This window comes from Dermochelys coriacea, chromosome 2 (assembly GCF_009764565.3).
Source record: "Dermochelys coriacea isolate rDerCor1 chromosome 2, rDerCor1.pri.v4, whole genome shotgun sequence".
Classification (NCBI taxonomy): domain Eukaryota; kingdom Metazoa; phylum Chordata; order Testudines; family Dermochelyidae; genus Dermochelys; species Dermochelys coriacea.
The window spans coordinates 152,929,059-152,949,336 of record NC_050069.1 but is presented as its reverse complement, the minus strand read 5'-3'; the positions used below and the strand labels follow the sequence as shown (position 1 = coordinate 152,949,336).

The 20,278-nt window shown below is 44.0% G+C and overlaps 1 protein-coding gene across 2 annotated transcripts in view; it reads right to left on the bottom strand.

Annotated features, from left to right (window-relative positions):
• The window catches only part of GABBR2 (gamma-aminobutyric acid type B receptor subunit 2), an 868,870-nt gene extending 854,632 nt beyond the window's left edge, over positions 1-14,238 (bottom strand). The window contains exon 1 of one of the 2 annotated variants that reach the window (XM_038393151.2): positions 12,844-14,238. In XM_038393151.2, the coding sequence (XP_038249079.1) occupies positions 12,844-13,152 (309 nt within the window). In that variant the 5' untranslated portion in view covers positions 13,153-14,238. The remainder of the gene's footprint in view (positions 1-12,843) is intronic. The other variant, XM_038393150.2, reaches the window with a different exon arrangement.
• Positions 14,239-20,278: the final 6,040 nt, after the last annotated feature.

The following is a 20,278-nucleotide window of genomic DNA, read 5'->3' as shown; positions in this document are numbered from 1 at the left end:
CAAATAATTTATTTGCCAAAAATTGCAGTTTTTGATCAATTGAAATTGTTTGGGAATTTGGGTCAAAGTCAGCAAAAAGTCTCAGCTGAAAAAATGGGGGAAAAATCCAAATAAGTCAAAATGTTTCAATATTTTTCTAAATAAAACATTTGGACTTTTCACTTCCACAAGGCATTTCATTTAGTAATTTAGCTAGATTTAACCAAAATAAAAATACCCAAAAAAGATTAAAAAAAACCCCACAAAACCAAAATGAAACATTCCATTTTGGATCAAATTAAATGATTCTTTCAAACTGAAACAATGTTTTGTTTGTTTCAGTGAGAAAAAAACAAAAGAGTGTTCATTTGGGTTGATCTGAAATTATTTGTTTTTCCAGTTTGGCCACTAAACCGAAAAATCAGTTATTCACTCTGCTCTGATTATCATTCACCCCCTTTGTATCTCTGAGTTCCATGTTTAATTGCTTATTTTAATCAGGATATGGCATACTCACAGGTCCTTTGAAGCCCTTATTATCTATTTGACTCTAATATGATTTATTTTTGATGGTAACTCTGATTGTCACACCAAGATACATCTTCCTCCCATGACAGGAGAGGAGACACTACCAAGATTAAGCTACTCCTGCACAGCTCTGTTCTGTGCATGCCTCAGCTTTTCAGAAGCCAGCTGTTCAACTGAGAAGCAGCTGACAGCTGGTGCAATGCTCCTCTAAGGATTTCCACACTATACCCAGAGCAACTGGGCCTGCTTGCAATCCAGAGAGCTTCATCTGAAGAAAGCAGAACAATCTGTTTTTGCTGCACACACAGCTTTTGTTGCCTCCTAACAGGTGGCACAAGGGTCTATCTCATCTCCGCCCTGCTGAGCAACAGGTTTGAAGTAGAAAGGTGATATTACCATTGTAAATGGCATTAGTGAGACCATTACTAACATAGTGTACCCAATTCTGGTATCCACACTTTGAAAAGGATGTTGACAAACTGGAAAGGCTTTTGAAAAGATCTACAAGAATGATTCAAGGTCTGGAAAACCTGCCATAGAATGAGATACTAAAGAAACTCAATCTATTTCATTTATCCTGTGTTACGCAAAAGGTCAAACTTGATGTCCCTTCTGGTTCTAAAATCTATGAATGATTGGCCATAGACTTTTTCATCTCTAGGATGCAATCAGTGGAGTAGAGCGGGATCAAAGTGAAAGCTGCAGAAAACATGACTGCAAGTCACCAGTGGCCTGTGATTTGTATACTGAGTAACAAGGCTCTAGAGACATAAGACTCTTAAAAAACAATATTTTTGCGACAGTCATAAAAGTCAGCATAGGCTATGGAAATAATTACCTAATAATTCTATGCCTAAAATGTATATGTTAATTATGAAATTAAAGTATGCCTGATCTATAAAGATCCCCGCATCTAGTATCTTGTGAAAGTAAAATAATGTGCAATAGTTTCAAAGGACTTTTTATTTGAAGGACTTTGATTTAGAAAGATACTATACTGATTTAGTTAAGTCAAGCAATTTAAAAATTTAAGGTAAGAAACTGTGAATGCATTTGTTCTTAATTATAAATTGCATTTCTGTCTCCTGCTCATAGTGCCATCTTGCTCCTAAATAACTTTACTGACTTTTACAAATGTTGATTACCCAGCAGCTCCCACTGATGTTAAGAGGAGCTGTATGTTACTTAGCACTTTTGAAAATCAGACCATTTATTTAGCAGCCTAAGGAATTGTCTACACAAGAAAGATTCTCTGGAATAAGGCACAGTAGGGTGTGAATGCAAAGTGCAATAGCCATTCTGGAATAACTCCCTCTTTATCTGGTTCATTTTAAGAGACTTCCAAAGTGAAATAAACTAAATCAGAAAAAGGCAGAATAACAATGTCCACATGGCAGCTTTTCTAGAATAGCTATTGTGGAATAGTTCATTCTGCAATAGCTATTCTGGTCAATTTCCCCATGTACACAAACCCTAAATGTAAGAAGTCAGATTGAAGTGACTAAACTAGATGTTTGGACCTGTATCAGTCGCTATCCTGCATGTTTTGCTACATTCCACAGGTCCTTTCTGTCTCTTGCTAACTCCCTGATTTCTACCATTGGTAAAGCAGTAAAATGCAGCATCTAAGTGGTGGAGAAGGAATGTATGATAGTGGTTGTTAAAGCGCAGGACTGGGAGTCAGGCATTTTGAATATTATCCCTGGATGTGCTATTGACTTGGGGTAAGTACTTATCCTCTGTGGGTCAGCCTTGGCCCTCCCTCCCCTGCCTCTGGACCATGCAATTGATTCTCATTTAAAATTCTCTGGATGGGGAAGAGAAAGAGAGAGAGATAGGCCCCTCTGCCTTCTGTAAGTAACAATACCCACATCTCCCCAGACTCACAGAGCTCTTGTGAGATGAAATCATTAGTTTTCTAAAGCATTGTATGGTCCTATGAGGAAGGCCATATATGAGTGCAGAGTAGTAATATTATTGTGTGTATTTAATACGTTTTTCACTGATAACATTGAAAGTACATGGGAGTAAATATACCCGAAACTGATAATGTTTGAAAAATATGCAAATTACTTCCATGTTGTATAACTTGAGTTTTAATCTGTCAAAGAGTCACATTTCATATAGAGTTGACATTGTAAAGAAAAATATCTACTGAGTATTAGCTCTTTATTAGGCAAATACTAAATTGTCTGCTAGGGCAGGTACAGTAAACAGTGGAAAGGAAGTTAATTAACATCCCAAAAGCAGCCTTTTACTACATTTCCCTGAGGGAGAAGGATGCAACCTGGTTTCAAAGAGGCTTATTGTGTATACATTCCTTTACAGGAATTTTGTAGATCAGTGAAACTGTATAGGAAAGTGGAACCTGCCCTGTGTAATCAACACAGGAACTATAATGGGAAATGATTTGGGAGAAAACAGAAAAGAGTCAGACCAATATCCCCTGGCTAAAGATATTGGAGGGATACCATTTTGTGAGGGAAATGGTATGATAAGTAAAGCTATGATATTAAAAAGGTGCTGCAGGGCAATGATAAATTAGGCTCACAGTGTTTGGTGCTTTAGCCAACCTGGTAAAAATGCAGGGGACTGCCGCAAGCAGTGAGTCTATTAATTAACAACAATCCACATGGTTTCATGAAAAATAGGTCTTCTCAAGTGAACCTGATATCACAAGTCTGGATAAATGTGCTGATATAATATACTTTGGCTTTTATAAAACATTCTATCTCCTACCACATGGCATTCTGACTGAAAAACTGGCTCTATTCAAGATCAATATGGCACACTTTAAATTGATTAAAAGTAGCTAATTGATATATTGGAAATGTTAATGGTGACTCTACAATGCGTGGGGGTGTTTCTAATGGGGTCCTGGTTCTTGGCCCAACACTATTCAATATTTTTATCAACAATCTTTAAGAAAATACAAAATTGTTGCAGATGATGCAAAGATTGGTGAAGTGGTAAATAAGGACATGGATATAGCTCACTAATACAGAGTGATATGGATTGCTTGTCAACTCAGCACAATCAACAACACGTTTTAATACAGCCAAATGCAAGGTAGGGTGACCATACGCCTGTTTTGACCGAGACAATCCCTTTTTTAAGCCCTGTCCTGGCCATCTGGACTTTTTTGGCAAAAGTGGGCATTTATCCTGTTTGCTCTTCCCAAATTGATCAGTTGGCAAGAGCAAATGGGACAAATACCCACTTCTGTCCAAAAAAAAGGCTGTGTGCGGAGGAATGTGGATGGGGGGCGAGTGGCAACACCAGCCCTGTGCGGTGGGGAGGCAGGGCTCAAGTGGAGGACAGGCAGGGCTCGGGTGAGAAGTGACATCAGCCCTGCACGGGGAGTGGGGGGCAGGGCTCCGGAAAGTGGCTTGGACCAACCTCACACGGGGGATGGGGAGTTCTCAGGGTAGCCCCATGCGGAGTCCCAAAGAATGGAGGCCAGATTTACATGATGGAGGGACTGTCTTCTGGAAAGCAGAGATTCTGAAAAGGAGTTGGGGTATAATGGTAGATAACTGGGTTAACATGAGCTTTCAATTTGATGCTGTGTCTTAAAGATGTAACATTATACTTGGGTGGAATGAGGTAACTACATCCCAGCTAGATGAGAGGGAATTCTAGGGAGATCTCAATATGGAAAAGTTGACAAACACTGATCACTATAAGATCCAGTGGCTGGAAGCTAAAGCCAGCGAAGTTCAAAATGGAAATAAAATACAAATTCTTAACAGTGGTGATAATTAATCAGTGGTCTAGTTCAGCAGTTCTCCAACTGGGGTCCGAGGTCCCTTGCGGATCTGCGAGGGTACTCCAGAGGGTCCGCGAGTCACGTCTGGAGCCGCCAGCCCCTCTAATCAACTTCTCCCCTTCCCTCCCAGTGCTTCCTGCATGTCGCAGAACTGCTGTTCAGCAGCGGGCAGGAGGCACTGGGAGGGAGGAGGAGGAGCGGGGACGGGGCGAGCTTGGGGGAGGGGGCAGAAAGAGGTGGGGAAGAGGAGGGGCAGAGGAGAAGTGCAGGTGGAAAGAGGTGGGGTGGGGCCTTGAGGGAAGGGGTGCAGTGGGGGCGGGACACCCCTGGGGAAAATTAGAAGTCAGCTTGGGGAACTGCAAAAAGTTTTAAATCAAAATGGGGGTTCTCGGGTTGCTAAAGTTTGAGAACCACTGGTATAGTTCACACATAGGGCTAGGTGCAGGAATCTCTGAGTAAAATGTATGTCCTGTGTTGTGCAGGAGATCTGGTTAGATAATCATAATAATACTTTCTGACCTTAAAATCTATTAATTAGTTAGGAATGGTACAGAGTCTTTGCAGAAGAATCTAAAATTTCTAGTACCAGACCAACAACAATTTTAACAGTCTATGTGATCTAACCCTGACATCGTAAGATTTTTGTTAAAATTACATTTGGCTGGAGGAGAGAACATTACCTTCAAATTTTGTTAGATTTCATTCCTAGCATTTGGTAATAGTTCTTTACCAAATAGTAATCAAACCTGACAGATGGGAAAGCTTAAAAACAACCCAAAACTAATATCTTAAAGTCAAAATGACAGATATTCACATGCCTCAAGCCCCTCCCTATCAACCCCAGATTTGGGATTGTGGATTAGCGCTTATTACATCACTTGAAGGTGGAGGCCAAGTCTCCCACAGGGCCCAATTCTGCATTCCACAGTGGTCCCTTTGCATTACTCTAGTGGTGCAAAGGGGCTGCAAACCCAGCAGATCTTACCAACTGGAAATTCCCTTTGCATTGAAGGAGTCTCTGGGTGGCAAAGAGGCTCTGTAACATCCCCCTTGCAGTCAACATAGGGGAAATGGCAAAGAGCACAGAAATATGACTGAAGCTATATTCCAGCCATCCCAGATTGCCAGAAGAGCCCTTTGGGACACAGGCAGAGGGGCATAAATAAGAGCAACTCTGAGGCTGCTCTAACTTACTCCAGGAGCCAATCTAGTGCTCTGCCAGACCCAGAACTGAGGAACTGCAAAGGTGAGGCAAACATCAACCTCACCTCAAGTTATGTGCAGCTTTGCTGGGTCCAAGAATCAGGTCCACAGCATATCTGGCTTCTTAGATTTTCAGAATATTTTACTATTTTGTAGGATTACTAGTACATGAAAGGTTTCAGAGTAGCAGCCATGTTAGTCTGTATCTGCAAAAAGAAAAGGAGTACTTTGTTAATCTCTATGGTACCACAAGTACTCTTAGTACATGAAAGGTATTCATTGCACGTAGCAGTAAATTCCAAAAACTCAAAAAATTCAGATTTTGCCCTCTCATTCTGTTGTTCTGGCACTGCCGGGTTAAGGTAAGCTTGGCACTCAGCTCCAGGAATGTGGTCTTCCACATTCTGAAGTTCGGGAGCCACTGCTGGTCATTCCAAGTTTCACAAAGATCCAGTCCCATAATGAAATGCTTACTGGGTGGCCCCAAACATGCCACTCTGCTGAGTGCAGCTGCTCCACGAATAAATCCAACAGGAATGGCTGAGTGACATCAAAGGATGGGTTCTCCTCTGGCAACTCCCTCCACCTGCAGATTCCTCTAGTCAGCACTTCAGAAACAGTGCTGCAGCTTCTCCATAGTAATAAAGAGGAGTTCTGCAGTTCAGAATTGCATCGGCACCAACTGAATTCCAACAAATGATGGATGCTCTCAGAATTCCCTCAAATGCCAATAGAAATTCCATAATATGCCCTAAAAATTGGCCACAATTCAGTGATCTTGGAAGTAATGCAAAGGACTCTGGAATACCTTCCCAAACTCTCCATCATGCTGAAATCATTGGTGGTGCTGTGTGGTTACAAGTCTTGAAATGTGATGCTGTTTGTGCTTATTCAGCTAAATCAATTTAAGTTGTAACAGTGCAACTTCTGCAGGCAGACAGGCCCTAGGAGATTTTATAAAATATTTCCATTGCAGCTCCCCATCCTACCCTTTTTATAGCAAATATTGTTATCCGCAGGATTTCACCCCATTTTTTTGTTCACACATGGAGGAATTCTGCTTTTGTTTATCAAGCCCAGAAATAGCAATTCCTCCCCCCTTCATCATTATTTGAAGCTCCTTTCTTGATGTATTCATAAGATAGAATAACTTTACACTACAGAAGAAGTCAATTTACTGTTTGAAGCAGAGTTCTCTGCACAAGCCTCTGATGTCACCTTAGATAGAATGATGAGCTCTGAGGCTCATATGAAATCTAACAGGCATGTGCCAGAGAATGTTATGCTGTCTGTGTGCATGTTGGCAGAGAAACTTAGGGATGCACTTTCTGCAAGTCAGGGATTTATACCTGGGTAAGAAGTGCTGCCCATCTCTCTCCTTTCCTCTCCCTCACATGAACACCAGTGGAAAAGCAAGCAGAAAATTAGAGCAGCCAATTAACTATTAAGTGATCTTATGTTTGGAAAATCCTGAGGGAGAAAGACAGAGAGAGACATCCCAGAGGTAGTGGTAGCTAGGAGAAGCCTTAGCATTATGTCTCTATTGGAGTGACATCAAAAGATAGCCGAAGAGGCCACAGACTACTTTTCAAAATCAAAGTATATTTATTATTACTGCTAAGTGCCAAAAATGTGCTCTAATTATTGCCAAAATAACACTGCTATTCACAATTATTCATGCACATCGCAACTTAAGTGTAACTGTAGTTTAATGTATAGGACTCTGCAGTAAATACCTATATCAGAAAGTGTAAACTGCTATTTAACAATTACAATGTAATGGTTATGCTCTCCTAGGTGGGATGTGTACCCAATAACACCCCATCTTTAGTGTTGAGTGTAATCTATGCTAGTATGAGGACACAGAAAAAATGCTTGTCAATTTCACCTTCAGCTCGCATCTCCTTTCTTGTCCTTAGGCTTCTCCCTTGTATTGTCCTGCTTCAGCCCTTTATGAAACAGGATGGGAGAGAACACTTTTGTCTGTCCCCTTTTGATTGAGTCTCCTGAATGGAGATAAGGGTCCAGACACCTTTTCCTTTTTAACTACCTCTCTTTTGAGGTTAAAAGGTTTTGCTCTGTTTGGACTGGCCTGTGAGAAGTTACCAAAACCAATCTATAACTAATATAGGCTTCTTAAAATTAAACAATGTATGGAAAATAGAAAGAAAATTTTAATAAAACAGAAATATATTTGCAGAAAATATCTATATTTTAATTGTTCATAAAATAGTTTAGATAAGGTACTCTATGGTTAGTTACAGAATAAGAGCGGGAAAATGCATTATATTCTTAGAAATTCAGCTATTCTCTTAGATACTCTTGGACCAACAGCATGAGACATTCTCCTTTCTGTGTTGCAAAGATCTGCCTGCTGTGCCAAGAGCTGTTTTCCAAATCTTTGGTTGGTGATTCAGTTTGTGTTAAAGAACAGTATCATAACAGGGTGAGTTACATCAGAAGTTCCACAAAGTACTGGTAGATTAAGTGTAATATCTGGGGAAAGTGAAATTATCTCAGACCTCTGTGCAATATTATTGTCCCCTCTTTCTGATAATAATCCCCCCTAGTTCTGAAACAATCCCCCACCTTCTTAGCTCCAAATCCTGTTTTAAGTAATTTTGATCTTCAAAAGACAAGATGATTGAATTCTGACTTGCACATCCATTATTCTTGGCTATAGGTGTTGAGGCTTCATAAACTTGCAGTCTGTCTGTGCCATTTTGTGTACTGGGGTTCCAAGAGACAGAAAGTATATTCCTCATTAAGGGGCTATGTTCAAAAGCACAAAGGGCAGGTAGGCACCCAACTCCCATTGAAAAATCAGTGGAAGTTGGGTGCCTGACTCCCATCTGTGACTTTGAAAAATCTCTCCCTATAATCCCTCTTACCAACTTTCATTTGCTATGAAACAAATATTAGTGACATACCACATTCTCTGTCACACTGCTCAGTTCCTTTATGTTAGGGTTGTTTATTTCCTACAAAATTAAGTTCTACTCTAGTACCTGAATGAATGTATAACCAAAGGGAGAAAAAAAGAAGAAATACACCTTAGTTATTGGTCCAATACTGAGACATGTCAAGTTTCCTCAACTCCTAAAACCAGATCCAAAGCCCTTTAAAGTCAGTAGACTTTGGATCAGGCTCCTAGAGAGCAGAAGATACTCAGTAGCTCATTTTACTTGGCCCTACATTTCTAAAACAACATTTCTAAAACAACAAAATCTAGCATGGTCAAGAAGAGTCTTATTCAAAGCGTATTGAAAACTCAATGGGAGTTTGGTCACTGACTTAATCCTCAATCCTACAAACAATTACACTTGTACTTAACGTTATTCACATGAGCAGTTGTAGTAGTACTCATGTGTATAAAGTTAAACACATGCATAAGTGTTTGCAGAATTGGAGCATTAAATTGGAGCAGGAGCAGGCTTTTGATTTCCCTTGAAACAACCTTTGCATTTTCATAAATTTGCTTGATCACATTTTCCTGAGACAATATAGTACACAGCCCCATCTAGCCTGTGCCCCAATTTGGCAAAGGACATAAGCATGTGCTTACCTTTAACATATTTGTACTTTGCTTAAGAGGAGTGGGATTAATCATATGCCTAAAGTTAAAACATGAAACTACTCATTGCTTTCCTGAACTGTGGCCTAATTGAGAAAGTGCCTGGCAATGACTTGAATATAAATAATTGTATTTACAGTAAATATATTCTTATATATTACAGAAATCACAAGCAGTAAATTAACAATACTCATTTAACTTGCCAGAAAAATATCTCAATATATAAATGCTTTAAACTGTATAAGTCAATCCAACTTGAATTAATTTAATTATTTTTCATGGGCTTTTCATTACAACTTTATAAAAAAATACAATATATTTCGATACTTAAACAAAGTTGTCTCAAGGAGGATTTTGTAAAAAAAATACGATAAAAAATGTTTACGATTCCAAAGCATTTCCATATGTAGACTTCAATATTATAAATGCACTTATAGTATATCTCAATATATTCAAAAATCAGATTCTTTCACTTGCTATCAAGCCCTGAACTCAATGTTCTGTTTCCCCTTTAGGAGATGATGATGGCTCTGTATCGGTAATGAATGCAACTGTAATGTCCTAAAAGAGATGCACGCTCCCTGGTCAGTGATTATGTCATGAATAGAATGTAGGTCTCCTGCTCTATTCAACAGGCCACATATTTTTGTCAATCTCAGCAGCTGGGCAAGGACTGAGTGGGCCTGGTAATTTAACTACACTATCACTCACGTTTTGTCCACATTAGAATTAAGACAGCAGCTGAGTAGTATCAAGAAGCCTGCACTGGCATAACTAAAATTTAGAGGATAGACGGACAACTTTTTTTCAGGTGCTGTCATTCTGGTACCTTTCATGAGTGCTAAGTTATGTAATTGTTACTGTTCAGCATACAATACTGATCAAAATATGCTAAGCATTTTCTAAACACGGAAAAGACAATTTATATTTTAATAAAATGAAAATAATGTTAACCTGTTCACATGGTACATGTGTCAATGTATTACAGTCCCAATTAATTCTATAAATAACCTCATTCTATCTTCACTAATTGAAGGACCTAAGAAAAGTGTATCAATTAAAACAAGCACAGCCATTCTCAAAATCAGATCTGCACTTTTTTTACACTGTACCCATTAGAGGATTGTATATGAACTCTCCTATACATTAAGATGAATTAACATCCTATGATCTTTGAGGGCTAGCTGATAGCCAGTATTTCCACCGGTCATTGCTATTAACAATCAACGGGAATTCAAAGCTAGATACCAGGTTTATGACAGGACCCTATTTCTTAATTTCTCTGGAGTGTTAAATAGTAAAAGTGAAGTTTTTTTAACAAGACTGTTATTCAACCCACTGAGAAATAGAACTGGTTTTCTAAATACTTTCAGTGTTAGCTTTCTAGTTCAGAAAGCAAATTCTGTGCTAATAAATAACATACATATACTAGACAAATGTTCTGTTAATTAAAAGTGTGGCAGCTTATTGAATATTATTGGATCCTTATATGTAAAGGGGAAATCTTGTCCAAGTTTGCCTATTTTCTTTTCTTTACACATTTTTTATAATAATCCCATCTTTAGGAGTCATCAGTTTAAATAGGATAACATAGAGAAGAATGAATTAGTAAAATTGTGAGTATTTCTGACAAATATTGTGCTTATATAAAATCAGGTATTGTCATTCAGAAAAAACCCCATAATCCCTTTCATTATCATTTCACTGTTCACTGGCATTCATTTTCTAAGGACAACTAATGACTACCTTAGGCTCATCATGTCTGTATTCTATTTCAACATATTGCATTAATACAAAAAATGCTGCCTTAGAATGTTTGCTTAGCATTTGTGTCTTCAATGATATGCATTTCCCCTTAAAGAAATTTGAAAAATTACTATGCTAAAGATAATATAGTTTTATGTAAATAAAAAGCAGGAGCTACAGAATAAGAGATTCCCTAAACAGACATATTACAATGAAAGCAGCCTCTCCTTGATGATCTTGGTTTATTTCCATCAGATTTTGGGGACAGAGTAGGAGAAAAGAAGGGTTTTTCTTAAAACAAATTAGGACAGGAAAGATGTTCAATAGTCAATTGCTTTACCAGGTTTGTCTTGGAAATGGATATCAGACACTAGAATTACACAAGAAATGACTGCCATCTTCAGGAAAGGTTCAACATTGAATCAGCATTTATTCGCTGCAAACACACGTTTATTAAAGTTGTGACGAAAATCAAGTGGAATTCAGCAAAAAAAATACTTTTCCAAACCCCAAATCCCTCTATACAATTAAAGAGAATGAGAAATTCCTGTACCAAATCTCAGGTTTCAGAGTAGCAGCCGTGTTAGTCTGTATCCGCAAAAAGAAAAGGAGGACTTGTGGCACCTTAGAGACTAACAAATTTATTTGAGCATAAGCTATATGCTCAAATAAATGTGTTAGTCTCTAAGGTGCCACAAGTCCTCCTTTTCTTTGTATCAAATCTGACATCGTTTCCGGCCCAATGCCCTCCTCCAGCCTCAAAGAAACAGATCTGAAACATAGGGCTTTACAGGAATTATGTGTGGCAGTCACACAACACGGAGAAACTGCAAATTTAACTCTTTGTGAACATCCGCTGCTTTGATTTCACAACACTGTATTCATGCTATCACCCCTGAAATTCGCCTGCATTCCTTAACGGTGGTATGTGTGCGTGACAGAGAGAGCGCGCACCACACGCAATTGATACCTATGAATCGTAACAAATGGGGTAGTGAGGACTAGGAGACATAGCTCTCTACCTCAAACAGGGTAATGCTTACGCTGAATAAATCTGCGAGAACTAGAAGACGAAGAGGTATTCACATCCTTACTTTGCATTCACCCTCCAAACCCACCTCTGGAAGGACGTCCCTGCCTGCTCAGGCCATGGAAGCTAAAGCTGAAATGTGACAAAACCCACAAGCTCCTTTTCCCACCTCCTCACAGAGCTTCCTTCAGCTACATCAATTGCCACTCAAATCCAAATGCTGCATTTTATAAATCCGGATGGCAGGGCAGGCTCATTGGGGGAGGGAAGAAAGAAAGAAGAAAGAAAGAAAGAAAGGTCATTGACGTGCATTTGTTGCTTAATAAATCGAAACCGCACTGGGAAAGAGATGCAGCCTGCGGTTCTTAACGTAGCAATCATCAACTAAACCCATCCTTCTACAGGCTTATGTCAAGAAGAAGGGAAGCAAACCCAAGCTACCAGACAACCTAGCAACCCAGACACCTGCCCGGCCCAGCTCCCACCTTGTCACCGTGCCCCCGTCTTCCCCAGCAAGCCAGCAGAGGTGGTATCGGCCGCATTCTGCTCTCGCTCCAAAATGCGGGGCAAGCCCAGTGATGCCCGCGGAGCTAGTCCGGCCGTGCCCGGCTGCCACTGAGAGCGCAATATGGCCCGTCCGCCCCGCTGCCTGCCTCTCCCCCACGGCACCCTGGGCTATCTCGCCGGAGTCCCGCTCCGTGGCAAAACACCATTTGCAGCCCTAAACATCTGTCGGGTGTTTGCACTCCATGTCGACGCGCAAGGCTGACGCCCGGAGCAGAGCTCGCGGGTCCGGCCAAGTGGGGCGAGCAATCAGCTGCGCATCCACCCGTCCGGACGCCCCGAGGTCCGGGGCTCTGGGAGGTGTGGGGGAGGGGGAACGTCCTTCCCGCCCCGAGCGCCTGCCGCATCCCCCGGACTTCCCGGGGCGCCTCCCCTGCACACCCCAGGCAGGCGCGGGGGAGGGGGGAGGGGGCAGCGTGAGGGGCTGCCGCCGGGGAACGGCGTCCCTACCTCGGTGTCATAGAGCCGGAGGTCCAGCGAGTAGGGCTTGAGCAGGGACTCGTTGCGGATCTGGTCCATGGCCAGCTGCACGGCGGGCAGCACGCCCCGGCCGATCTTGCTCTTCTGGTCCTCCTCCGGCTGGCTGAGCGGCATCAAGCCCATGATGGAGATCGGCGTGGTGGCGTTGGGGGGCAGCCCGGCCGCCCCCCGGGAGTGTCCCCGCGCCCAGCCCAAGCACAGGAGCAGCAGCAGCAGCAGCAGCATGGCAGGGCAGGCGGCGGCCGCGGCCGCGCGGGGTCTCTTCGGGGAGGGCGGCATGCGGCGGGCGGCGGCGAGGGCGCGGGCTCCCTCACGCCGGGCGCATCGCGGGGTGGCCGCTTCCCCCGGCCAGGCAGAGGGCGGCGGGGACGGGGACGGGGACGGGGACGGGGACGGGGGGGCTGCTGCCCGCTCTGCACCGGCACCCCCGGCGAGAATCCTCCCGGCAATGGCGCCTCCTCCTCCCCGGGTCCGCCCGCCGCAGCCGGCCGCGGCAAGGCGCGGAGAGAGCCCCCCAGCCCGCAGCGGCCAGAGGGGACCTGCCTCCCCGGGCACTCAGCGCCGCAGCCGGCCCGCGCGGCCCCGCTCCGGCGCGCGGGGGGCGGCAGCCACCATAGCGGAGCGGAGGCAACCGCGAACGGGAAGGCTGAGGAGAGAAGCCCCCTCCGGAGGCCGGGCGGCGGAGGAGGGACGCGGGGCGGCGGCGGTGCCTGCGAGGTCTGGGGGAGACGCTAGTGCCGCATTCCCCTGAGGCCGGCAGCCGCTCGCCCCCCCGCGGCACGCGCCCCGCCGCTCGCCGGACGGGAGAGGCGGGAAGGGACAGTCTCCCCCTGGCCTCCGGGAAGCCCAGCCAGGCGGCCCCGCCGCTTCATCCACGCGCCCGCCGCCGCCGCCGCCGCCGCCGGGGAGTGCGGTCACCCGGCTTCTTCCCGCCGCACGGAATCGCTGCCGAGGAGGAGGCAGCGGAGTCAGGAGATGCGGGTTTGGGCACCTCCACCAGCCTATAGGAGCGAGCGAGCGAGCGAGAGTACTTGGGGGGCGGGGGGCTCGCTCCGGGCGGCTGTACTCAGTGCCTGTGAATCCGGGATGTCTTCAGGTAGAAGGTTGCGCTGCGAACACAGAGGGACATCTGGAAACGCGGGGCTGTTTGGTGGGTAGGGGCTTTTCCATGGGAAGGCTCCATTTTTCACTCCCACTTTTGGATTAGAAGGAGACCTGGGGCAGCACAAACAGGTCATTACACGCCATGACGGATATGTCGTCCGCCTGGGTGATTGATTACAGCTCCGCCTATATTAGCCCCCTGCACGGCAAATTGTTTGTAATCAGCTGGCGAGAACTGCCCTTCCCGTTGCCCCATTCGACGAGCAAAACAGCTCTCCGCACCCTTACAGTCACTCTGCAAGCCCATCCCCCCCAGCATACTCCGCCCCATGCCCCCCTCCCCACACATACTGAGCACACACTAGCCCACAAATCCACAGACACACTAAGCACACAGCCTCAAACACCCCCCCCCCCCTCCTCGCGGAGTTCCCTCCATCCCGCACCAATATGCAGCCAGTCCCCAGCCTAACACCTGGAGTGCCCGCCCCCGCAATACTCCGGGCCATATGTATGCTGCTCCTGTAGAATTTGGGATTTTTCAAGAGGCCATGCAATTCACCATTTTTCTGCAGGCTGGTGCCCTACAAATTCCCTTTGGTCTCCCTGCTTGCAGCTGCAACTAAATAAATGAATGTTTCAGCAGAATTGACCGTTGTCTGGGTGGAGTTTAGAGGTTGTTGCCATAGAATTTGGTCCCACTGTGCCTCAGAGAATATGGGCCCAGTACATATTGTAGGCATTCATTCACACCACGCAAACACTCCCCAGCCCACACTCACCTCCACATATCTCCCACCTGCACACATACTGCACACTTGATCACACCTGTACTCACTATCCCATACCACTCTCACACAGGCACATTTCCCCCTGTGGAACAGAGGGACACTGTACAGTCTCCTCCCCTGACTATATATTGCAAAGTCCCTCAACAGGGAGGCTTTAACTCAAACCACAAAGAGAGTCCAGGCAGCAATGTAGGTCTGTCTTTGTTTCTTTAGCACTGGAGGTTAACCACCCAGGGAATGATCAAAGAACAGGGAGCTATGTACAACTAAAGGCTTCAGACTCCTCCCTTTTTATAAATACTAATTCTTTTCCTAAAATCACCAGGGATCTCATTATAGGTTCCACATCTTTTCTCTTAAGCAAGATGTTAGCATTGGCCAATAAATCCTACTTATATCACATATGTACTGGTGCTATTGTTGTGATAAATTCGAATAACAGGAAATTACAGTTGATAGATTAATAATTTTAAAGCCAGAAGGGAATCTTATAATCATCTAGCCTGACCTCCTGCATAACACAGGCCATATAATTTTGCCCAGTAATTCCTGCATCCAGCCTATAACTTCTGGTTGAGAAACAGTATATCTTTTCAGAGTGGTAGCCGTGTTAGTCTGTATCAGCAGAAAGAATGAGGAGTACTTGTGGCACAAGTATATCTTTTAGAAAGATATCTGATCTTAATTTGAAGACTTCAAATAATGGAGATTCCATCCCATCTCTTGGAAAGTTGTTCCAGTGGTTTATTACTCAGTTAAAAATGTGCATCTTATTTTCAGTTAGAATTTGTCTAGCTTCAGTTTCCAGTCACTGCCTTTGTCTGCTAAATAAAGGAGCTCTTGCTGTCAGAAATCTTCCCCCATCTAGATACTTGATCACATCATTGTACACTTTGTAACCTGTCTGATAAACAAAATTGATTGAGCTTCTTGAGAATGTTACCGTAAGGCAGGTTTTTCTGACTTTGAATCGTTCTTGGAGGCCTTTTTCTGGACCCCTTGTGATGCTTCCTAGGGGTACCCAGGTTTGTGAGGCACCTCGCTATTACCTGCCCTTAGCACAAGGAAGCCTTGTCTATGCCTGCTGTGGGTGAGCTTCCCAACTGCACCAACCACAGACAATACAAAGACTCCTCTCTAGGCCTCGCAGGCCCAGCTGCCAGTGTAGAGGTTAGCGAGAAGCACACTCCAAACCTCAAGCCCTCCGAGTGTCTCCCTCAAGTGTCCAGCCCTTGGCCCTCTGGACACTCTCAGTATTCATCAGTCTGCTGCTGCCAAAGAAGCAGCACATCCCAGTTTACCAGTTTCACCTCATATCACCACCACTGTTCCCTCTAAGCTGTGCACGTGTGTGTGTGCACACAGATCCTAAACCCTGCACACAAGGCGAAACTCCACGGACACAAAATTTTGCCCAGAAACACAAACATTTGCACAGAAGACATTTTTTGTGCATACAGCCTGTCAGGAATTAGAGGGAACCTTGATCACCACTCCACTTAACTCACCGCACTTATATTTGTTTGTAGTGAAATCAAATATACATTTATTTAACAAAGCAGAGAGATTCAAAGTAGTAGCAAGAAGTAAGTTTGAAACAAACAGCTAGATCAGGGGTCGGCAACCTTCGGCACGCGGCCCATCAGGGTAATCCACTGGCGGGCTTCGAGACATTTTGTTTACATTGACTGTCAGCAGGCACGGCTGCTCCCAGTGGCTGCGGTTCACCATTTCCGGCCAATGGGAGCTGCGGGAAGCGGCGCAGGCCGGGAACAATGAACCATGGCCACTGGGAGCTGCGGGGGGACGTGCCTGCAGATGGTCAACATAAACAAAATGTCTCGCAACCCGCCAGCGGATTACCCTGGTGGGCCACGCGCCGAAGGTTGCCGACCCCTGGGCTTGATACAAAATAAAATCATGACGTATTCTAGAGCCTGGATGTAATTAACAAGATAGTCTCATGTCGCTTAGAGTATTTTTCACTCAAAATCCAGTGCTTTGCAGTGCTTTATAGTCAGGCTGGCTGTGACCCTTCTTGCATGAGGCAAGTATACTGTCAGTTTGCCTCAGTGTGTCCCTTTGCACTCCAAGATATTTCAGACCAATCCTTTCTCTTTATTCATAAACAGAACACCCTCCTGATGTTTGTTTCACCCTGTAGATTTCCTCTCTTGTGGATTTCACTCTCTCTCAAGTTACACCTGGCTCAGTATGAAAACAGGCATGCATTGTGAGGCATACAATGTACATTAGATATATGACCAGACAGAGGGATACCTTCTGCTTGAGAGGACTGTTTCTGAGATACATCACCTCTTGCTGAACTGCCTCAAATCCAAGACCTTAAGAGCATAATTTTCAGTTTATTTAACAAATAAACCAGTGGATTAATGGCTTTCAGTAAAAAACCGATACGCCACCCTTTGGTGAACTATTATGCAGATATGACAGATCCAGATGGCGCCAATGGGTCTCCGAGTCAAACCTTTCCAGTTCTTCAACATCCTTTTAGAAGGGTTGGCACCAGAACTGGATATGGTATTCCAGTGCTGTTTACAGAGGTAATACCACCTCCTACTCCTAATTAATATTCCCCTCTGTACTTCAAGAATAGTCTTAGCCCTCTTAGCCACAGTATTGCCCTGGGATCTCATGACCACTAGATTATCCACTATGACTCCTAAATTCTATTCAGAGTCACTGCTTTCCAGGATGCAATTCCCTGCCCTGTAAGTGTGACCTATACTCTTTGAGTTGGATGAAAAAAAGATGTTAGGTGTTGTGACACTGAACGCCACAAGGCCTAACTTGTAGATGCCTAGAAGTTGCGATTCACAAAGCCTGAGTTAGGCATCTAGGCTCCTTATACAATGAAAGGTGACAGATATTCACCTCAGACTGTGATTCAAAAAACCCAGTGCTCTAGGCGGGGAACTGCCTAAAATAGCCATTCGGCGATGTTGACCAGAGGGGATGTATGCTAAGCCCCGTCCCTCTTGCTGAGCGAGGCAATAAGTCCAGGCTGTGGGGAGGCATCAGTCTCTGCTTGGGTTTCTCAGCTGTGAATGCTCTCCTAGAGTTAGGCACCTACAACATTTTAGCAAAAAGTTAAGTAGGGGAGGTGCCCACCTTAGAGCTCAGTGTTTCAAGCACTCACCTGGGATTTGGTAAACCAAGGTTCACTTTCCCCCCCACCCTGCCTTCTTTGCCAAAGTGGAAGAAAGAATTTGAATGGAAATCTCCCACCTGTCAGGAGAGTGAGCGCACCCCTGAGCTAAGGGATATTCTGATCAGTGGCTTTCTTAGCCTCTCCTGTTGAAGCTGTTCCATTGTGGATGCATAATGAAAGAGTGGTTAGAGTAGGGGGGACTGGACCTGGGGTCTCCCACATCCCAGGTGGGTGTCCTAGCCACTGGACTACAGAGTCATCCTCAGTGCACAAGCAACCTTAATCTTGGCATTTCCTAACATTTGAGTGTTTTACTTTGAAACCTTAAATATGTTCTTTTTTGAAATGTTGGGCTAGGTTTACATAAACCCCAGAGGAAAAGGAGATGCTGTTGACCCCTTAGTCCCAAAAGCCTGGCACCAAGAGCATTCACCTGGGATGTGGGAGAACAGATTCAAATCCCCACTTTAGAGCAGGGATTTGAACCTGGGTCTCCTATATCCCAAAAAAATTCCCTAATATCCAGGTATTCTGGGATAGGTCTTTTTCACTCTCAGCTGTTGAGCTGTTCTGCTTTGCATGAAATACTAAATACTCATTGGGCCACAGAAAGAGAATCGTAGCATATTAGGGTTGGAAGAGACCTCAGGAGGTCATCTAGTCCAATCCCCTGATCAGTGACTCTAAAACCCGATGATTAAGGCATTTACCTAGGACAGGGGACTCCAGGCTTCCAATCCCTTCTCTAAGTAAACAGTTAATTAGTTATTCAAAGTGGAACAGCTTCAATAGGAGACACCCCAGAAGGGCCTGATGGTTAGGCCACTCATCTGGCATGTGGGAAACCTTAGTTCAAGTGTCTGCTATATTGCTGATTTCACTTCCCTTCTTAACCAGGATGTTTTTTTAACCAAAGTAGCCTTCTTTTATGATTATAGAATTGTATTTTTGGACTACTAGTAAAATAGTTTTACACAATTATTTTCAAAAAGAACGAGGAGTACTTGTGGCACCTTAGAGACTAACAAATTTATTTGAGCATAAGCTTTCGTCGGCTAAAACCCACTTCATCAGATGCATGCAGTGGAAAATACAGTAGGAAGATATATATATATATATATCTACATACATACACACGCACAGAGAACATGAAAAAATGGGTGTTCCCATACACACTATAATGAAAGTGATCAATTAAGGTGAGCTATTATCAGCAGGACAAAAAAACCTTTTGTAGTGATAATCAGGATGGCCCATTTCCAACAGTTGACAAGAAGGTGAGAGTAACAGTAAGAGGGGGGTGGGAAATAAGCATGGGGAAATAGTTTTACTTTGTGTAATGACCCATCCACTCCCAGTCTTTATTCAACCCTAATTTAATGGTGTCCAGTTTGCAAATTAATTCCAAATCAACAGTCTCTCATTGGAGTCTGTTTCTGAAGTTTTTTTTGTTGTAATATTGCGACTTTTAGGTCTGTAATCAAGTGACCAGAGAGATTGCAGTGTTCTCCGACTGGTTTTTGAATGTTATAATATTTGACGTCTGATTTGTGTCCATTTATTCTTTTACGTAGAGACTGTCCAGTTTGACCAATGTACATGGCAGAGGGGCATTGCTGGCACATATCACATTGGTAGATGCGCAGGTGAACGAGCCTCTGATAGTGTGGCTGATGTGATTAGGCCCTATGATGGTGTCCCCTGAATAGATATGTGGACAGAGTTGGCAACGGGCTTTGTTGCAAGGAGAGGTTCCTGGGTTAGTGGTTCTGTTGTGTGGTTGCTGCTGAGTATTTGCTTCAGGTTGGGGAGCTGTCTGTAAGCAAGGACTGGCCTGTCTCCCAAGATCTGTGAGAGTGATGGGTTGTCCTTCAGGATAGGTTGTAGATCCTTGATGATGCATTGGAGAGGTTTTAGTTGGGGGCTGAAGGTGATGGCTAGTGGCGTTCTGTTATTTTCTTTGTTGGGCCTGTCCTGTAGTAGGTGACTTCTGGGTATTCTTCTAGCTCTGTCAATCTATTTCTTCGCTTCAGCAGGTGGGTATTGTAGTTATAAGAATGCATGATAGAGCTCTTGCAGGTGTTTGTCTCTGTCTGAGGGGTTGGAGCAAATGCGATTGTATCTTAGAGCTTGGCTATTGACAATGGATCGTGTGGTGTGGTCTGGATGAAAGCTGGAGGCATGTAGGAAGGCATAGTGGTCAGTAGGTTTCCGATATAGGGTGGTGTTTATGTGACCATCGCTTATTAGCACTGTAATTTCCAGGAAGTGGATCTCTTGTGCGGACAGTCCAGGCCCACTGCCAACTCTGTCCACATATCTATTCAGGGGACACCAT